The sequence below is a fragment of the Solanum dulcamara genome, chromosome 11 (assembly GCF_947179165.1).
Source record: "Solanum dulcamara chromosome 11, daSolDulc1.2, whole genome shotgun sequence".
NCBI classification, from domain to species: domain Eukaryota; kingdom Viridiplantae; phylum Streptophyta; class Magnoliopsida; order Solanales; family Solanaceae; genus Solanum; species Solanum dulcamara.
The window spans coordinates 48,703,085-48,722,673 of NC_077247.1; the positions used below are offsets into that span (position 1 = coordinate 48,703,085).

The 19,589-nt window shown below is 35.6% G+C and overlaps 2 protein-coding genes across 3 annotated transcripts; one reads left to right on the plus strand and one right to left on the minus strand.

Annotated features, from left to right (window-relative positions):
- The first annotated feature begins 2,555 nt into the window (after window positions 1-2,555).
- LOC129875153 (uncharacterized) lies at window positions 2,556-4,321 on the plus strand. Its single transcript, XM_055950591.1, has 2 exons — window positions 2,556-3,273; window positions 3,583-4,321. The coding sequence occupies exons 1-2, from the start codon at window positions 2,667-2,669 to the stop codon at window positions 4,014-4,016; spliced, it is 1,041 nt and encodes a 346-aa protein (XP_055806566.1). The 5' UTR covers window positions 2,556-2,666; the 3' UTR covers window positions 4,017-4,321.
- Window positions 4,322-5,899: 1,578 nt separating this feature from the next.
- On the minus strand, window positions 5,900-19,002 carry LOC129872110 (B3 domain-containing transcription repressor VAL2). Of its 2 annotated transcripts, none has more exons than XM_055946984.1 (13): window positions 18,591-19,002; window positions 15,520-15,601; window positions 15,254-15,352; window positions 12,742-13,069; window positions 12,257-12,602; window positions 11,938-12,034; window positions 10,147-10,321; window positions 9,774-9,853; window positions 9,078-9,461; window positions 8,515-8,567; window positions 8,302-8,415; window positions 7,405-7,475; window positions 5,900-7,276 (listed from the first exon to the last, which is right to left on the minus strand). In XM_055946984.1, exons 1-13 carry the CDS (start codon window positions 18,716-18,718, stop codon window positions 6,126-6,128), a joined length of 3,108 nt encoding a protein of 1,035 aa, XP_055802959.1. In that variant the 5' UTR covers window positions 18,719-19,002; the 3' UTR covers window positions 5,900-6,125. The 2 variants fall into 2 exon arrangements, with proteins under 2 accessions (XP_055802959.1, XP_055802958.1); XM_055946983.1 differs by having other exon boundaries at window positions 8,515-8,570.
- Between the last annotated feature and the right edge of the window lie 587 nt (window positions 19,003-19,589).

Here is a 19,589-nt window from a genome sequence, read left to right on the forward strand (position 1 = left end):
TATGACTACAAATTTTCAATTTTTTTTTGGTTCTCCCTTAAATTTTGTGTCGAATCAAACTCGTAAAATTAAATCAAGAGAGTATATCTATGTGTGTGTGTATATTCAAGCAGAGAGATTCTAAGCTTTTACCTATTCCCATAAAAATACATGCTTTGAGGCATCGCGCCAATTTGAACACACTCTTGCCGGAGAACATAAATTTGTGTGTATAATTTGGTATGATTATAATAAATAGAAGGCTTCAATCAATTTTAAAAATACAATAAGTTTAACGCAAAAAAATTTAGCTAATAGTTGAATTTATAATAAAGTTTAATCTAGAATCCACCTTTCTGTAAAAAAATAATATATTGAGATAATTAATGATACTGCCTATTCACTTAAAATTCAAAATATGAATCTGCTTCCGACTAAACCCTCCATTGAAGTTTAGGATAAGGCAATCGTCACTCTATTCCAAGCCCAAATTGAGAAGATTTGGTGATCAAAGAAAAGTAGCAATCAAAGAAAAAGGCAAATTGGTCGGCTAAGAGGGCGTACCCCATTTGTCGGGTCCACAATCTAGTTGTGTTTGTGGATAGAGGAGCGACCGAGCTAGAAGTTCAGATACGAATTCTGACTTAATTCAATAATTTTTGTTCAAATAATATATATTAGAATTTATTTATTAGCACTTGAAGTAATTATTTTTAAAGTTACAAAGTTAAAATTATGATTTCGTGTATTTGTCTATTGGTGCTCAATAAAGGGTTCCAAACCTCTGAAAGTTGAGACAGATTTAATGCTACGCCCTTTTCTTAGTGCCTCTGTCTAGGCGGGGCTCACAACCAAAAGATGCACGGGCGGAGCTAGCAAGGGCCTGAGGGGTTCGAAGAGGGAAAAATTACACTATTTATATATTGTTAACATTATATTTTGTATATAAATAGTAGATGTTGAATCTCTTTTTGCCTCCTTGTATGTTTATTTTTATATTTCAAACCCGCTTAGAGAAATTCTGGCTCCGCCAATGGTGTGCCATATTAGTTCAATTGAAGCTTATTGTTTTGATTCAAACTTTGTATTTATCTTAAAATATCAATTAAATATGTATAGATTATGAATATAAAACCTAATAATTTAGTTAAATTAAAACTTCGAACCAATTAATCTCAAATCCTGACTTCATCTCTGACAAAATATAATTGCCACCACGAGGATTGGAATGGTGGGTAGATAGTGGATACATTGAGAGAATGGAGCCAACAGCGCAACCATAGGGCCGGGCTTAGAAATTACACTACAAAAGTTCCGCTACTAACGGTCCTTAAATAGACCGTTATAAAGTTTGTGTGGCTGTCACTATTTTTTCCTAATTATTCAAAAGTTGTTGACATGTCAAAGAATAATACCCTCAAGTAAATTTACCTGACTTTTGCAGCAACTTTATATTTCTAGAAAGATTTTCTGTCAGATCTGAGTTACACTTGCATTCAATTCACTGCTACACCACACGACATTCAATTTATTTGTAAATTAAGGAATAGACTTTCCTTTTTATTTTCTCAACTATCAAACTAATTTAAAGTCGCATTGTTTAACAAAATTGGAAAAACTCTGATAGAAATTGTTCCAAGTTCAACAAATCAAAACTCAAATAGCTGGAGTCCATGTATAATAGCTTAGTGACGATTGGTGAATTAAACTTTTCTATTCTTTGTTATTAATTTAATTATATTTTTTGAGGAAAAAAAATCTAATACATGCGACTTGTAGCCTTATGAACTTTATTTGAACTTGACGAAAGGAAATCATCTAGGAGAAACATAATTGAAAAGAAAGATGAATAAAATTAGTCCATCATTTGGGGTGCAATTTGCTTCCTTTAAAAATCCATTTGTCTTGGAGTGTTTTGGAAATATAGCTAGCTTATTTATTGTTTTCACATGAAACAATTCTAAAGTTGGATTTTGACTTTGACAAGACTCAACTACAATTTATTCTATTTTTCTTTAATTTCTCAATAAAAATAATACTTAATTCGATAATAAAAGGGAAAGTATGGTGCATAAAATATCTCACGTTCATATACAGTTCAAGAAAAGATATACTCAAGAGATGTGATATAGACAATCTATTCTAATACAAACATCAGTAGCTGATTCATAAATCAAATTTATGACCTAAATTAGACGAAAATAAATTTACGTTTCTCCAAATCACTCATTCTTTTAATTAATTAGTACACCTAGTATTTGGGAAGGGAAAGTGATAATGCAATTTTCAAACATCATTATCACTTTGAGCTCAACCCAAAGATATCTAAAAGCTCATTATCTGACTGCTTTGTTTACTAAAAAGATTTTAAAAATAATTTTCTGGAACATAAATATCATTAAGTTAGAGAACAATTAATAAATACCTTAAATCAGTAAACACGTGGGCCAGCCCACATCCTTCACAAGTGGCAGCTCTTGTTCCAGCTCAGCTCAGAATCAACGGCCCAGATTGCATCATAGCCTATAAACCGCGTCCCTTACCCTCCAACATTATTTATACTCCTCAATCCCCAAAGCACTTTACCATAACCAATCCACTTCATCTGCTCTTCCTTTACAGAATCACTCACCCAAAAAAAATAAAAAAATAAAAACTCATCGGAAAAGCAAAGGTTATCGGAGAAAATGGCGAACAGTTTAATTCTATCGCTTAAGGTTGTGCTAATATCAATCGGTGCAATTTCCTTAGCGATGGTAGCAAAAGCGTCGATTCCATTATTTTTTCATGAGCTCCCAACAATTTGGAGTGCAGTTATAGTTTGGCTTAAGCCTCCGTATCTCTACTTCGTTATCAATGTCATAATCCTCATCATCGTCGTCACTTCTCGCTCGTCGAATCATAAGGAGTCCAGCTCCGGCGATCAATTCCAGCCGTTGATTACTGCTAGAACACCTCCGCAGTCAGATTTGACAGAGATTACACTATCGGAGCTTCATTCAGTCCCAAGTGAAGTGAAGGTGTTTGAGGCCGCGTCTGTACCGGTAGACGAACCGCAGGTGTTTGAGGTTAAACCAGTGCTGGTGAACGGCTCTGTCGTTGTTGTGAATCACGAAGATGAAGATGTGATCGATGAGCCTGATGAAAACGAAGAGATGGTGATATCAAAATCGGTTGAGTCTCCGTTGCTGGAAATTGAAACTAAAAATGAACTACTACTACTGGCGATGGAGAAACCTCTGGTTTCTTCCAGGTTCAGTAACCGAAAACCTGCTGTGAAAATGAGTCCTGAAGGTATGTGAAAAGACCACACATTGTTATTACTTTTTTCGTTTCAATTTATATGACAGTTAAAATTTAGTAAATTGGCTTTCTATCCACGTCACGCATTTCAAACCCGTAAGAAAAATAACACTTTTCAATAGATATAGATATACATCAAATCTACTTGCAACAACGTCATTAAAAAGCAAACGCCGCAAATGGCGTTATCTGCACATCGCGTTGACGTCAGTAGCACCATTAGCTCTTATTTCAATCAAATTTAAATATCCACTTTTACAAACAAAAAAAAAAATTAAGTACATAAATGGATAATTTCAGGGGTGAAGTCACTGAGGGTATCGAGGTCGGAAAAGCCGGAGACATTAGAGAACACATGGAAGATGATAACAGAGGGCGGTCATGTGCCACGCACGAGGCAGATGAAGAAATCAGAAACCTTTCACATCCACGGGCGTCACGTGACGGCCGTGACCGACGACGCTTCGGAGGAAAACGAGAATTCCACCACCTTTCCGCCGCAGCAGCAGCACCACCACCAGAGGCACGTGCTTAAGTTGGAGACGTTCAAGGACCGGACAAACTACGACTCGCCGACGCAGTCGGCGGTGAAGATCAGGAAGGATCCGTCGCTGAGCTCCGATGAGTTGAATCGGAAAGTGGAGGCGTTTATCAAAAAGTTCAATGAAGATATGAGATTACAGAGGCAACAGTCTATGCAGCAGTACATGGAAATGATTAACCGTGGAGTCTAAATTAGTTAGTTTTACTAATTTTACTTTTTAACTTTTTTTTCCTTAAAAAAAAAGAAAAGATTTTTTCCTTTTATAAGAAAAGGTTGATAAAAAAAAAAGAGTAAAGGAATTTGCAATTTGTATTTAGCTTCTAGGCTTTTGAGTGACTTGTTTTTTGTTTGATTTTATACTAAATAGGAAGTATAGGAAAGCTTTATTGTATGGGAAGTATAGGAAAAGTTTAAATACTAGTGAATTGTTCTTTTATTTGTTATAGTTTATTAAATGAAAAAAAAGAAAAGAATATAGCAGTTACGGTTGTTGTGTATGGTGTATTTATTACTATAGATATTCTTAAACTTCAATATAACTATTGAATACATTGATAACTTCTTAAATTTAGCAGTAAATTTATTTCTACACATCGAATTATGTTGTTTCGTTTATAATTTCTCCTTCGTTTCTTTTGCTAATTTAATTGAAATGTAAAAAGGACCTTTTACAATGGACCCACAAGGATACATACTCCAATCTTGTGTTGCCAATAATGGTCAACAAAATAAAAATAAAAAACACCTCAATTTTTTAATACAATGAATACATGAAAATGAAAGCAGAAGAAGTAGTGCATCCTCTTTTCTTTTTTTTTCCTTGTTTGTGTTTTTGGAGGAAATGGGGTCACATATATTTCAGTGACAAGAAAAGGGGACCCAAAACGTATAACAACTTACAACCAACATACTTGTTTGGGAGTTCACAAAATGGAATTGTCGGTGGATTAGGATTAACCTTAGATTTTCCAACTTGCTATGTGTCTCCAAATCTTTTGAGTCAAATTTTCCCGCACAGCTAAAAGGAATATGGATATAAAGCCGATCTCACGTTACATCACACATATATGGAAGAATAGAATTTCAATTTTTTACTTTTTCTGTTCTTTTTTCTATAATAGAAAGAAAAAATTTCATGTGTTTATTATCCTCACTTGTCATAATTATACTTTGAGGTAAAATCACATGATTTGACACACAAGTTGTAGCTCGATTGTTTTACCTACTAATTTTGTGCTTTGTAGTGTATTCTTAGGATCCAACATGCAACTATGCCGTCATTATTTTTTTTTCTTTTCAAAATGATGACAACTGACTGAATATTTTATTTTTAATAATATTTTGAAATTCTATATTGAAGAAAGAGAATTTTGACTCCTTATACACCTTCTTCCTTCATCAATCCTGTTTGGTCTTTTCCGATCAATGTGCTTCTAATCAAGTTCTGCAAACTTTGATAATGCTCATGTAACTTCCTACCAACAATAAATACTGGCAAGTTCAAGTTTTGAGTTTGTGATTCCAAAATGAGTATTATTATAATCATTTCTCATAATATAGTTTGGCCTTTAGAGGGAGATGGTATTGCAAGGAAAGCACCCTTGATCTTCCTCTCTTTGCCCATTAAGAGTCGATAACTCGTTTCATTATCTTTGTTTCTATTGCATTCTATCACATCGTATCTCGATTCAGAGCATAAGCTAGTGATACTTTCAGCTACTAAACTTTTGCCATCTAGGGCGCAACATTCAATCTGCTTTGCAATTCGCACACCTTTCTAATAACAAGATAAATTTCAAATTTGGCAATAAATGATTTAAGGATCTCCCAATCTTCGAATTTGGTTGCCCAAAACAAAAGAGGAGACCTAACAAGCTTACAACCATAGACACAATACTCTTCTTTTTGTGCAAGGGCAACCAAAAGAACTTGTGGCATAGTTGGCACTAGGCAACTTCTTCAAGCACAATTCCAAGAATCAAATCCCCTCTCTCCAGAACTTGTGACAGTCTCAGAGGCACCAAAACATAAAAAGAAACATAAAAAAGAAACAAGCATTTTTCACACGAAGACTGAATTCCAAAACCTTTCCAGCCATTTATAATAAATATGTAAAGCACCTCACAGCCATTGCAAAATGTGACCTGTGCATTGCGGAAAGATTACATCAGTTGCTACGTCTATCTATGTACAATGCATGACGCCAGCAAAGCCAAAATATACAAGTTCCCTTACACTGCAAAGTACCTCTGATTTTTTATATAGCACAGCTAATTTAGGTGCCTCATGTAGGAGCATCCTACTGGTCATTAGGTGCCAAAGATGCAGCAGTGCTTATGGGTAAAGGCCTATTATGATCTACATCAGTTTGATGACTACCACTAACAATAACACAATTACTCGGATTTGTCTCCGCAGCACCATCTCCATTTCTTTGGTTACCCACGGAACTTCCATTCCCACAGTGCCTGACATATTGCTCTGCAGCATCTTTGATTATGCGTATCATGCTACCAGAATCAGAGCCTGGTGAAAGCTCGTCATCCCTCTCTGGCTTTGCATTCAGGTCAATTTCACCTTTAAATGGTGAAGCAGAAGATTTCTTCTCATTAAGGTTGTTGGGATCCTCAACAGAGGATTTCTTCTCATTAAGGTAGATGGGATCATCAACAGAGGATTTCTTCTCATTAAGGCAGTTAGGATCATCACCAGAAGATTTCTTCTCATTAAGGCAGTTGGGATCATCAACAGAAGATTTCTTCTCATCAAGGCAGTTGGGATCATCAACAGAAGATTTCTTCTCATTCAGGAAGTTGGGATCATCAACAGAAGATTTCTTCTCATTCAGGTAGTTGGGATCATCAACAGAAGATTTCTTCTCATTCAGGTAGTTGGGATCATCAACAGAAGATTTCTTCTCATTAAAGTAACTGGGATCATCAACAGAAGATTTCTTCTCATTAAGGTAACTGGGATCATCAACAGAAGATTTCTTCTCATTAAGGTAATTGGGATCATCAACAGAACCTTCATTGTTCAGCTCTCCATTCTGAGGGCTAAAATGTGCTGCATCATCAATAGATTCTTGAATTTCATCAGCATCAAGCAATTGTCCAGCTAATTGCAGCTGCAGCTTTTGACAAGTAGCTTCTGCTTCTTTCTCCGATAACTTCTTTTCACGTTTCAACATCAATGTTTTGAAACGGCGTTTTACTGATTTACAGACATTACAATCACATGATTGCTTGTGCTTAGGACCCTTTCCACTAGGGGGCTGGATGCAGACAATGCATGTACACCCAGGTCTATGACGTGGATGCTTTGTTGTGGCCTGTGGTGATGCTGGAAGAGTCTCTCCCTCTTCTAGGATAGCGAGGTGAGCAAGTGCATCAAGCCCATCCAGAACCTCCAAGTCCATTTCCTGTTTAGAAGCTTTCCTTTTCTTGGAAGCTGCAAAAGAATCATGTAACTTCAGTAAACCTGAAGGACTTGCAATTCATTGTAAAGATGAGGTAAACACAAAATGCACTGATTCACTAGTGTAGAAATTTATGACCTACAGGAGCAAACACTTGTACCTTTATTAATATGAGGTAGTAGGTCCCTCAGATGATCTGCTGTTAATTCTTGAACTGCCGAGCACACAGACCTAAAAAGCAGAAAGATCATAACCCAAATATTCAACTGCAATTGAATACTTATGACTTTTAGGAATTGACAAAACTATTTTGGAAATGAACTTACATTTTTTTTTTATCAGGATGGAAATGAACTGATGTTAGTTGATATTTACGTTAAAGCAAAAAACAGCCAGATGTAACTTGCAGAAAACGAGAATCATAGAAAATGGATACCAAGGAAGCCATTTTTTTTTCTAATGATAAAAACTTATGTAAAGAAGAACATTTAAGTTGTGAAATTCTGGCACAGGTGCCAAGAGCCCATGATGAAGGTGGTTCGAAGTCAACTTTCTGAAAGAACAGAAAATTGGAGAGAGAAGAAGAATGCTACAGAGTTGATTAAAGGGACAAACTGCTGAAAGAAGAGAGGAGAAACCAACCATAGAAAAACCTCACACATTGCCAATTCCACATAGCAAGGTTCAGTCGGCCTTCGGAAAGAAAAAGGATAAATTTGTGTCCGGAGGACAATTTTTAAAATAATTTTCAATATCTAATATCCGAAGCGCTATTCAACAACCACCACCACATACCTAGTATAATCCCACAAGTGGGGTCTGGGCAGAGTAGGATATACACAGACCTTACCTCTACTTTTGAAGCACATTTCATGAGGAGTAATTCACCAGTACATAACCTTTTCTTCTTCTGACAAGCTGATTATTGGAGTTAGAGGTTTTTGGATAGGAGTACTTCAGCGTTTACACCAACAAAAGCATGTCGTGTGTTTCCTTCATGTATAATATTGACATTTTAAGTGCATATTGTAGGTAGGTTAAAGAATTTCCATCATACCTCTCGGGGTCGCATGAGTTGTCTGAACAAGTCCATCTCGATGGAAGATCAGCACTGTCAGGAACTTTTCGCCACTTGAAACAGTCCTCACATTGTACCCACTGTATTTTTTCACTGAATTCAATGAATAAAGCATCAGCAATTCATATTCAATGCAATTTGACACATATCATATAGAGCTAGCTGCTAATAGTCAAGAGTGTAACAGTTTACCCCAAATGATCCATATGAGGGATTGTGGGCCTTCCAATAATTGGTCCATCATCCTGCTAAAGTGGAATAAGCCGAGGATAAATAGGACGGAGTAATATCAGTAAAAACTATTACTCATTTGGGAGCTCCCCTGAGCAAGCATGCAGGAGCTTCAAACCTGAGACCCCTCATTTGGGAGCTCCGCTGCTCAACTAACTCAGAAACCCTTGCGGGTCAATAAGTGCCCTCTTAAATGCCCCTTCCACCATTCTGAATGTGATATACTTACGTTTCTAGTATGTACACTATTTAGTTCTTTTTGGAGGGAAGGGTAGGAGGATGGTGCAATTTCAGAACTACGGAACCTTGGAAGAAACTGTGATTTACATTTCCAGCGGAAAGTGACAGTTACACATCTTCTGAATTGACAAATCAAGAGTGCGCTAATGTACACCATAAATTATGCATAACAAAGAAAACTGATCATCTATTCTAGTTATAAGCAATAACACATAGCAACTGTAAGAATAAATCTATAAATCAGCAAGAATTGGTAGACAATAAACTGCTAAAAAGCATGGTACCTCGTATTCTTCAAATTCACAGTCTTCTATCACAATTACTGTTGAAGCACCACTCGAAGGTGGACGCATCAACCCTTGGGCTTGCACCACTGTTACCTTCAGCTCTACCAAGTTGTCATTATCTATCCGCAGGCGTTTCCTTTTTGAACCTATTGTGCTACCCTTCCTCTTACAACAAATAGAACGATTGTTTCCTAATGATTCATTAACCAAATCATCAGCCATTTTAGTTTCAGCCCTGGCACTTGTTGCAGCAACATGAGTGGTTGATGAAAAGCCCTTTTTAGTAGAATTTGCCAGAACTTCTTCAGAGAACTTAGTACGTTTAGTATTGACATTCCCATTCGTAGCAACACCGTTACCATTACTGCAAGCTTCATTTCCCTGTTAATAGAAGGCCAAGTAAGAAAAAACGGAAGTCTGAATTCAACAGCATTTCACAAAAGACGTGAGAAGCTTATACCTAATGAGCATCATGACTAATTGAGACGCAAAAAAGTGTTGAAATCAGAAAGAAACAACAGAAACAATCCCTATGGTTTTGTTATCCCAATTTTTACATGCTTTCCTTGTCAGCCAAGATATATTATTTTCAGCGTAGAGGTCTTAACTTCTATTTCCAGATTATCCCAAGCTTGTAAATTAAGCAGAACCACAAGTGGGAGCAAAGAAGCTACTACTTGGAAATTGGCAAACCTGATCTGCAGTAAGAATAGTTGAAGCCTTTCTGCAACCCATGACCAACTTTCCTTCTGGTTCTATCCTACTGAATGTTACTGAAGAAAAAAAAACAGCGCATCTAGTCAGCAAGATACCTCTTTAACACATTATAGAAAATTTAGGAAAAATAAATAAATTCAAGGAGCTCCAGACAATCTCTTACTGATATTACAAGACATAAAAAGTAGTTCAATAATTAGTTACCCAAACAATCGAAATATCAAATAAGCCACTATGCTCTAATGACAAGATATCTCTCTAACGGTAATCTTTTCCATCACCTTCCACACCAGATCCATCAAGGAAGATAAGCTGGAAAAAGACCTAGCTAGGGAACAGATGAAATTACCTATGTCACCTGCTTGCAATTGCATAGACTGTATGCAAGGAGTCACCCCTTCCAACACATACATACGACTGTTATTATTAGGCCAAAACCTGAACTGGAACATCCATTCCTTCCCTTTCAGATCTTGCATCTTGAGAGGCAACCCTTCTGGATTAGAAATTGGTGGAAAATAGGCCTTCATCACAGTAAAATTTCATCAGAATATAAAAAAAAACATGTGAAATACCTTTCAATTGAAAGGAAAGCAAATAAGCATAGATTATCCAATTATGTGATAATCCTCCAACGAATTTAATCAGTGAATTGTTTTCTTGACCAGTTTATGAATGGAGAAACAAGAACTCCAACAAAGAATTGGTATTAAGAGAGAATATCAAAAGCTAGGTACCCTCACCAACAAAAATGAACTTCATTAGATTTATAAATCACAAACACATCTTATACCACCGCTAGCCCAAAGTGGATATAAGCATTTCCTATTTCAAAGGCATGTGCCCAGGAGCCCTTCCTAGGTTTTAATTTATTTTATCAAGAAATAAGATTTTATAATCAAGGGTAAGGAAAAACACCTGCATACAAGTACATCGAAAAGTAGAAAACCTTACAAAAAGATATTGATTCTCTACAAACGATACCCTAGCTTCTATGCCTACTGGGACCTCATGGGTGCACCAATAGAAATAAAGGATATGATGTTATCCCTCAAGTGTATAAAATCCTTCTCTATAGATAAAATGCTTTGATTTCTCTCCATACTATCCATAAGTGCTAGGTGGAGTAACATCCCATGGTCTGCGTCTTCACTTCATTCTTCTGAAGGCCCGCCACATGATACTTTTTTTGACTGTGCCTTGTTAAAAATCTTTACATCCAAGCACATTGAGATCGTGAAAGTCCCAATTTATCGAGTGAGATTTTTTCTTCCCAGCCTGCTTATATTAGAGCAATTTTTTTGCTAACCTTCTCTACTTTTTCCGCTTAAAGCATTCCATAGAAAATCCCATTGAAAGTTCCTCCTTCAGCTCTTCCTCCCTTCATGCACTACCCCATTTACCTCTACCTAATCAATGTGATACCTTTTTCTATTTGTCACGACCACCCTGTTTAAAAAGCTGTACTCGGGTCCTCCTTTTCCAACCATAACACCCTCAATTTTCATCTCCAACTAGTCCCTTGAGCTAATGCCAAAGAAGGTGGCTCGCTTTTCAACTCTTCGTTCCTCTCTTTCCCCCCTTCCTCCAACTCCCTTTTCTAGGTTATAGAGACACACAAGTTAACTAGATGTAATCACTATCACACCTTTCTTATGAAAGGAAAGCAACATTAAGGCATTTGGACATATATATTATTTGAAATAATATTTGTAAATTAATGTTTGTTTTACAGTTTTGTTGATTATTTTGACTTAAGCTTGAAATAAAGAATTTGAAGTTGAAAAACTGGTCCATGTCTTTCAAATGAAATAATTGTTTGTTGCTACGAAAACTTACTTTTTTCCTAATGAAATACATGTCCAAAAACACAATTTAAACTCCCAAATACCTTTTTCAGTTTCAACTTCAAATACTCAATTCTTCAAATTCAGCAATAATTATCCAAATGGGTCCTACGTCATCTGATAAAACACTTGTAATTTTTAACCCCTATTGAATACAAAAATTCTTAAATGTCCAAACCTGCTGAAGTAAATAATGTTCTACCATTTCAACAACCAAATTTTTTCTTGAATCTGTTCTATCCTAAAGGGATTAGAGCTCTGAAAGAAAAATGTATATTAGCAAAGGAGCTCACCTCAGCACATTTCTTCGGCAATACTAGCCGTCCTATCCTGCCAGCATCACTAGCACTTAGCATCTTTTCAAACAAAGGAGTTATCACAGAATTTGAACTTGAACACTGTCAAGGTTGTAAACAATTAGCTGACTTGCACCCAGCCACTTTGCAAATAAAACATGTCCTTGTAATTTTAGCAAAGAAGCACACCAGATGCATTAGCAATCAGCAGGTCAAACAAATCTTATTTCGTATAGCCAAGCATAATATAACCACAGGAATTATTTCATTGAGACATATCCATTATTTCAATAGGTCCTTATAAAACAAAGGATACTCTTCAGATAAACGTTGTAGCTCTTGATCCGTTATGCGAGGCCAGTAACGAGGAAGCAAATGATGTTTCCCTCTCCCATCTCCACGGGTCTTCGAATTCCTCACTTGCGTCTCTCCAGCGGAATCCACAGTAGCATGACCACCAAGCTGCTTCCCCAAAGGCAAAGGAATCGAAAGTGTAGTTTGTTGTGGCACACTAACAGAGACCTTACTCTGATCAGTTGGTTCATTTTTGCAAGCAGAACCTACTGTCAAACAAAAGCTGGGAGCAGAAAGATCACTGTTTGCATAAGATGATTGCCATGGAGCACTTATACAAGATTTATGTGTCTCCTCGCGATTAAAACCTGTAAGACAATGGTTACTTCATATTAAGAACAGCCTAAACCTGTAATTATCAACCGTAGTAGGACATCTAAGATATGAGTAAATCAAGAATATTTCCAGTAGAAAAGTTCTTTATATGTGGTAAGTGAATATCAGTACAAGCATATCCATTTTCATGTGTTCCTGGTACACCAATCTTCAGCTTTCCATTCATCAACTTTTCACAGGAGTCCTTCCTGTTGTTGTCAGACAACAAGGCAAATGGCCTCTCACTAAGACTAAGCGTGTCGATGCTAACTGTGGCTTCAGGAAAGGGCGCCTTGTGCTGCAACTCATTTTGATTGCTGGAACCATTAAATAAACTTGGTGCTTGACGCCATGGAACAGGACCAGAACCAGCAATCGGATTCCAATTGTTGACGTCTTTAACTCTTTCAGGCTGCAGAGGAAGGAAAAGTGAAGGTGGCGGCCAGGCAGGATTTGGTGTCTGATCAAAATATGAATATGAAGTCAAAATTCAGAAAACAATTTTATTCATTGATAAGATGTGATGCAGTTTAAAAACTCTTAAGCAGACACAGAAATTAAACCAACAATACTATCAAATTGTGAAAAAGTTTTATCTGCTAAATATTTTTTGAGGTTTTCTCAGATAAATATAAAAAAGTAAAAACTGAAAATTTTCACGATTTCGACAGTGTCATAAGCTTACTATAGGTCTGCATAGGAGATTTTTAAATTGCATCACTTTCTTCAAAAGGTTATCAAACATGTATACACAATCTTCTTTTTCCTTCCTATTCTTTTTTCTTTTGCTATTCTTTTGTTTGTGCAGGAGGAGGGAAGCATTTGTTGCTTTGATGTAGTTCATCTGGTCTGAGTAAACAATCTCAATGGGGCAAAACATGAAAGTGGAAAAGAATCCCCTCGATCACAGGAAATGAGCTCCTAGATAGGGCCTCCACACGTAGCCCTTTTTATCTTGACCATAGTTGGCATATTAGCGGCTCAGCTGTATATAACTTTCAGGTGGCCTAGGATGGATAAATACTAATTCAGTGCTCATGCTAGGTACCCAAACAATTTCAACAAAGAGAACAAAGTGTGACCTCTCGAGGAGAAGGTTTAGCTCCAACCAATGCAATGACCAGGGTAAACTTGGGAGCAGGAAAGAAATTCTCACCTTAATTCAGAATACTTATATAATTCTTCGACCCCTTCCTCACACTTCATCGTTGCCAAAAGGCTGAGAAAGGAATTCATTGACCCCTTTATCAAACTCCCAAAACAATAAAAAAATGTTACCGGAAGCATTTGGGTATGTGTGCGCAGTAATTGACCTAGCGTTCTAGAGAGAGAAGCTCCTTCTTTTCCCTAGATTTTAAATTTTGAATATACATTAACATTACAAGTTATTGTTCAAGAAGTCGGCAACCACCTTTCCTGACAAGCCCCCTGAATCCGTTGAACCATGAGATGGGTTGTTTTTCAGATTGAATTGTTTCTCTGAGACAGCGAACCACGTACCCGGCATGCCGTTCAGACAAGATCCTTACTGTATCTCAATGGTAACTGTTGGTAGTCGAAGCTTGGAAATGAAGAAATTTTACAGTCTCAATAAGGTGGAATCAATATAGAATGAAGTCCCTCAAAACTTGTTTGGCTGGAAGATTTAATCTCTGTACTGGAAACAGATCCAACTGTTGATTGGGCTGTAAAGCTATGCAATTTAGTGGGTGTTTGGATTGGCTTATTTTTAGTGGCTTTTTGGCTTTTAAGCTCTTTTTTAGTTTAGGAAGTATTTGGGTAAAGCACTTTTTTTTAGGCTGAAAAAGTACCCAAAAAAGCCAAAAGCCAAAAGTTGGGTGTTCCCAACTTATGACTTTTAGTTTTTAACTTATAAGCCACTTTAAAAAAGCCAATCCAAACACCCCCTTTAATCTAAAAACAGAAGAATGCATATGGAAGATAGTCATCGCATGGGAGAAGCAATTTCTTAATGCTGGATCAATGGTCTTTTAGCACAGCCTCTACTGGGCTGAACAAGAAGAATGTTTTGGTGATTACAGTGGATGGGGTTCATTATACAAACTGATGATTTATGCAAATTTACCATTCACATAGCTGTCAACAGTTAAATCAGGAACAGAGGCGAATCAAGTTTTGTGCTAGTCGAAGATGGATTGTTGTGCTATAAGATAGGGATTTCAAATGGACTTCCCTAAGAAATGAAAAATCCTAGCCTTGGTTTAAGTTAAGGTTTGAGATATAAACGCTACTTCACGATAGTGGTTTAAATTCTATTGTAGGTTGGTAGAAATCCTAACTTCGGTTTTTAAGTTAAGATTTGATACATGAAAATTTCTTTTTTATCAAGAGTTTTGAGATAAGACCAGATGAAGGAGAGCAGGGTCATAGTTTTTCCTTTTTCTAACTTGTGCTTGCTAGATATATAGTAATTCCGTTTGATTGATTTGGCTAAGTTTTAAATCCATGCACACGCAGCGAAGAGGGTCCAAGATTGCTTCGCCGAATGGGACGAACTAGGGGATTGTTGTACCGTACGTCCAAAAGTTGCCACATCTTGGTAAAATAATATAATTATTATTCAAAAAAAAAAAAAACTAACATCACATCCACTAGATCAAAGTAAGAAAGGATCTTTTCTTACCAAAATAAAGCTTTTCCTTGCACAGGCTATGCACTCAATACCTCCAGCATCCAACAGAACGAATGTATGGAAAGAGACAATGCATCCACAATGGATTTGCTGCATGAAGTAAGCAAATCCTATCAAAACTCGGAGAAATTCTTGTAACGGGAAAAGCATGAACTACAAAAGTGTAGCATGACCATGTCTAATATAAAGGTTAAAAAAGTCCCAACAACAATGGAACTTCACACCAGCAACAAGGAAAAAGAAAATGTGTTCCTCACCTTTCCGCAAGACTCACAAGATCTCCATCCAGAAGAGTTGAGGTGAAAAGCCTCACAAAATTTGCCATCGTCATAAGCAGAACTGCATGAAACATTTATATACATCAGCTCCAATCAAAGCTATCAAATATCGAGATGTCCAATGAACTATCGCTTGCATAAGGTAATGTACAATAGATTTCGTTGATCAAAAGATCTAATTACACAATAAATTAATCAATTCGGATACTAAGCCTGGTCCTCAACAGTTAAGTTTTCTTCAACACCTAACAGCTAGGTCGAGTACTACTAAATATATAATAATATGATTACCTAGAGAACTTATTTAAGTATTCTCCAACTACTCATAAGTTAAATGAATCCAGAAATATTATAAAATATTCCTTTTGTGCATGAATTGTTTGGTGATTACATCTAAGTCTTCTTGATTTTTATGATCTTTTATTCCTTTGGCCGTAACTTATATTGCTCAAACCTTTCAAAATCCTTGTCCCATTCATGTTGATCCAACACAATTTGGGTGTGGGTGGGATCCACAATGGATTTGGTCAGCCAAACTTGGGTGCTTTGACTACACCCATGACCAAAAGTATAGATTGATTGGGTATTTGTGGTTTGACTATGGATTTTTAAGTACTAGAACAAATTAGTTGAATGAAATATCACGTTTCATAAATAATTTAATTATACTAGATTTAGCTTAATAACTTCAATTAATTGTCAAAAATACTTATATTTGTCATAATATACATTTATTGCCTGTATCTTAACACTTGTATCCATACCCGAACCCCGAGTAACATAGGCCAAAACTATCCAAGAAACTTGCTATTGCTCTAGTAACTGCCAAATTTTGGGTCAATTGAAATAGGCTCAAAAGAGCTAAATATTTTGTAAAAGGTAAAGAAGAAATTGAAAATATTATCTAGGTACATGTGCTCTATCCCTTAAATTTAAAATTTTCAATGTTTCTGTATCTCTAGTTCGCTACTTGCTCCAATATATCCTTATGCATCTTCAAAAATTCTTGTTCACTCTTTTGCCATAAAAAAAACATAAAATAAATAATAAAAATGTCAATGATCATCAAACATCCTTTTTGTCTATCAGTACATAAATAGGCACATAGCTTGTGCTAAATCATTGGACTTCCAAATAGCTAGATTAATGCTAGATGCCTAGATCTAATACCATGTCAAAGACACCTCCTTGGGAAAAAAAAAGTATAAGAGGAACCTCAAGAGTTACTAAAATCAATTTTGCATTCATCCCAAATTAGTTGGGATCGTCTTGAGATCCCTGTAATCATCCGGCTCCATACCTACTTGAGAGTAACAAGAACTAAAACTTTATGGTTCTGTATTTTCAAGTGTTCTAACTTGTTATACCAATAGCAACTAAAAGGAATAAGACTCAATGCCTAGTTTTTGTAAGTGACAATAGTGTGTGGGTCAGCTAACGCGCGGATACTTGCTACCTCACACTAACACACGTACATACTAGGTAACTCTCCACCAAAGTTTAGAGATATGGTACGAAAGCACCTAAAATTTATTAATTTGCTGGAATTTGAACCAAAATCATGGAATTATATTTTTCTATAAATAATTTAACATGATCCATGTAAAGAGGAACGAACTCATGGAATAATTACTACTCCTCAAAAATACATGTTCACTAAATGTATTTATTTTCTGATTTTTTTACTGACAAAAATTTGCTCAACCTCCTGGAGAACATTATAACTTTCTCCCTAGTGGATTTTAAACAAATTTATTTTGTGGACAAGCATTTATTAAGTACTAGACATATTTCAAAGCAAAAAGGAATTTTATTTTGGAGTATCTCCATGTAGTTTCACATTCCGTAACTATTTATAAAATACAGACCAATTACTAGAACTCCCATTTCGCTCTACCGAAAAGTTGATCTAAAGTTTTGTCCGAAATTAACTTATAAAATTTTGGCCAAAAATAACTTACCAAAAGATTTGGTCAAAATAGACTGTCAAAGTTCGAAATGCAGCAATCAAATTGGTATAAAGAAGGTAACAACATCAAAATAACAACTTTTCCACAGATAGTTTTCCATTTAAACTGCTTCTGTGCAATAAAAGGAAAAAAACCTTGAAATTTTTAGACATATCCTCGGTCTATTAAACCAAACAGAAGTAGAATGTTATATTCCTACATCAGCATCCTCATAATTGTATTACGTGAAACATAATTAAGACACCATAGACCTAAGGCAGTGCAGTCCAAGTAACCTAAGCTAAACTAAACGTTACGACAAAATATTTAAAGCATAACGTACAGACTCACTCTACATTCTTGATAACCATGAAAAAAATGGTAAAAGGTTCCAAATAGATTCCCCAATAAAGATTAAATCTTTGTAATTAATAAAACCGAAGTTATAATTTTTCACCCTCCACATTTACTATAAGAAATGGTCAAATACTACTCAGACTCAATTCCAAACTAGTCGGGGTATGACCATTCATCTCCATTTAAGCATGTTCATTCAATTACTCAATAATGCATCAATCAACTTTTAAAAGGGGTATCTACATAAAAATAACACCTTTTCTGTGGATAGTTTCCATCTAAACTGTTTATATGCAATAAAAAGAAAAAGTTTTGAAATTGCTACACATATCATAGGTCAATTAATCCAAACAGAAGTAGAATGTTATATTCCTTCGTCAACATCCGTAAACCTAAAGCAGTGCAGTACAAGTAACATTAGCTAAACTGAGTATTACGATAAAATACTTCACTCTACATTCTCGATAAACAGGAGAAAAAATTGATTACAGGTGCCAAAAAGAAACCCCAAGAAAAATTAAATCTTTCTAATTAATACTTAAAAACCAAAGATATAAACTTTTTATCCTTCACATTCACAAACAACTAATCAGGTCTCAATTCCAGTTAGTTATGTGAAGTATCTATAACCATTTAATCCCGTTCATTCAATTGTCCATTAATGATTTGCCTTTTTGAAAATAGTCAAAAAATAATAAATTCAAAATTCCAAACTTGAAAAGTGCAAAAAAAAAAAAAAATTACCCGCAACGATCACATAGGTCAGCGAACTCGCCGGTGCGACGACGCCAACCTTTCCTTGTCCTTTCAACAAATTCTTTGCAGTTGGAGTTGAAGCAAACATTCCCTGAAGGCGCGACGGACGATGACATATCGGAGTTCACCAAACTCAACCAAAAAAAAAAAAAGTTTTTTTGGTTCAACAGAGAAAATTCCCGTTAGAGATAGCACAAGAAGGGAAAGTGAAAGTTGAAACCCTAGATAGATAAGGAGAATTCTAGAGAGATAAAATGAAGTGACGAGGTGATAGATAGCTAGTAGCCATTAGAGAGAGCGAAAGAGGGTTTAATTTGCAGAGACTGAAGATTTTAGTGAGAGAGAGAAACAATGTCGTGTGTATTGTCTTATATATACACACAAATCACTCTCTGTGTGGGTATTTGGCGATCGTGTTTTTACACTTTGTAGTTTGTACTTATTGGAGGAAAATTCCACGTTATCTGAAAGAGGTGTGAATTTACTATACTATACTATCCTATTATAAGTTTGAAAATTTGTATTTTTGGACAAAACAAAATTTTAAAGTTTGATTTAAAATATTTGATCAAATAAATGTTTAATGATAAATTTATAAAATCTCATTTAAAATCTACGACAAAACGGAACATAAGTGGAGGGGCATTTTGGGAAATTTAAGTTGGGGCTAGCCTAATATGTACTAATATATTTTTCAATATTATTAACTACTCCTAATTCTTTTACTAACTGTCAAAATCATGTTACTTAGGCAACTATGTCTTATTTCTACTTTTTTTTTTCAAAATTTAAAATTGAATGTTGAACAATTTGTAAAATTTATGTATGTAGTTGTGTCATGTGTGAATATGAAAGAATCCATTTTTATATGTGGGAGGAATTGAATGTTATCTTAATTTAACCTGATAACTTAAAATAAGTATAGAGTTATTTTATGATATAGTTATGGAGCTGTGGCTTTTTTATAGGTTAATTATTAAAATAAAT

Excerpts from the sequence above, each read along its gene's own strand:
- LOC129875153 (XM_055950591.1), top strand. The coding sequence starts at position 2,667 with ATGGCGAACAGTTTAATTCTATCGCTTAAGGTTGTGCTAATATCAATC. Across the intron at positions 3,274-3,582 it reads TGTGAAAATGAGTCCTGAAG|GGGTGAAGTCACTGAGGGTA; the intron begins GTATGTGAAAAG and ends GGATAATTTCAG.
- LOC129872110 (XM_055946983.1), bottom strand. The coding sequence starts at position 18,718 with ATGTCATCGTCCGTCGCGCCTTCAGGGAATGTTTGCTTCAACTCCAAC. Across the intron at positions 15,353-15,519 it reads CTTGTGAGTCTTGCGGAAAG|CAAATCCATTGTGGATGCAT; the intron begins GTGAGGAACACA and ends TACTTCATGCAG. Across the intron at positions 10,322-11,937 it reads TGCCGAAGAAATGTGCTGAG|GCCTATTTTCCACCAATTTC; the intron begins GTGAGCTCCTTT and ends ACTGTGATGAAG.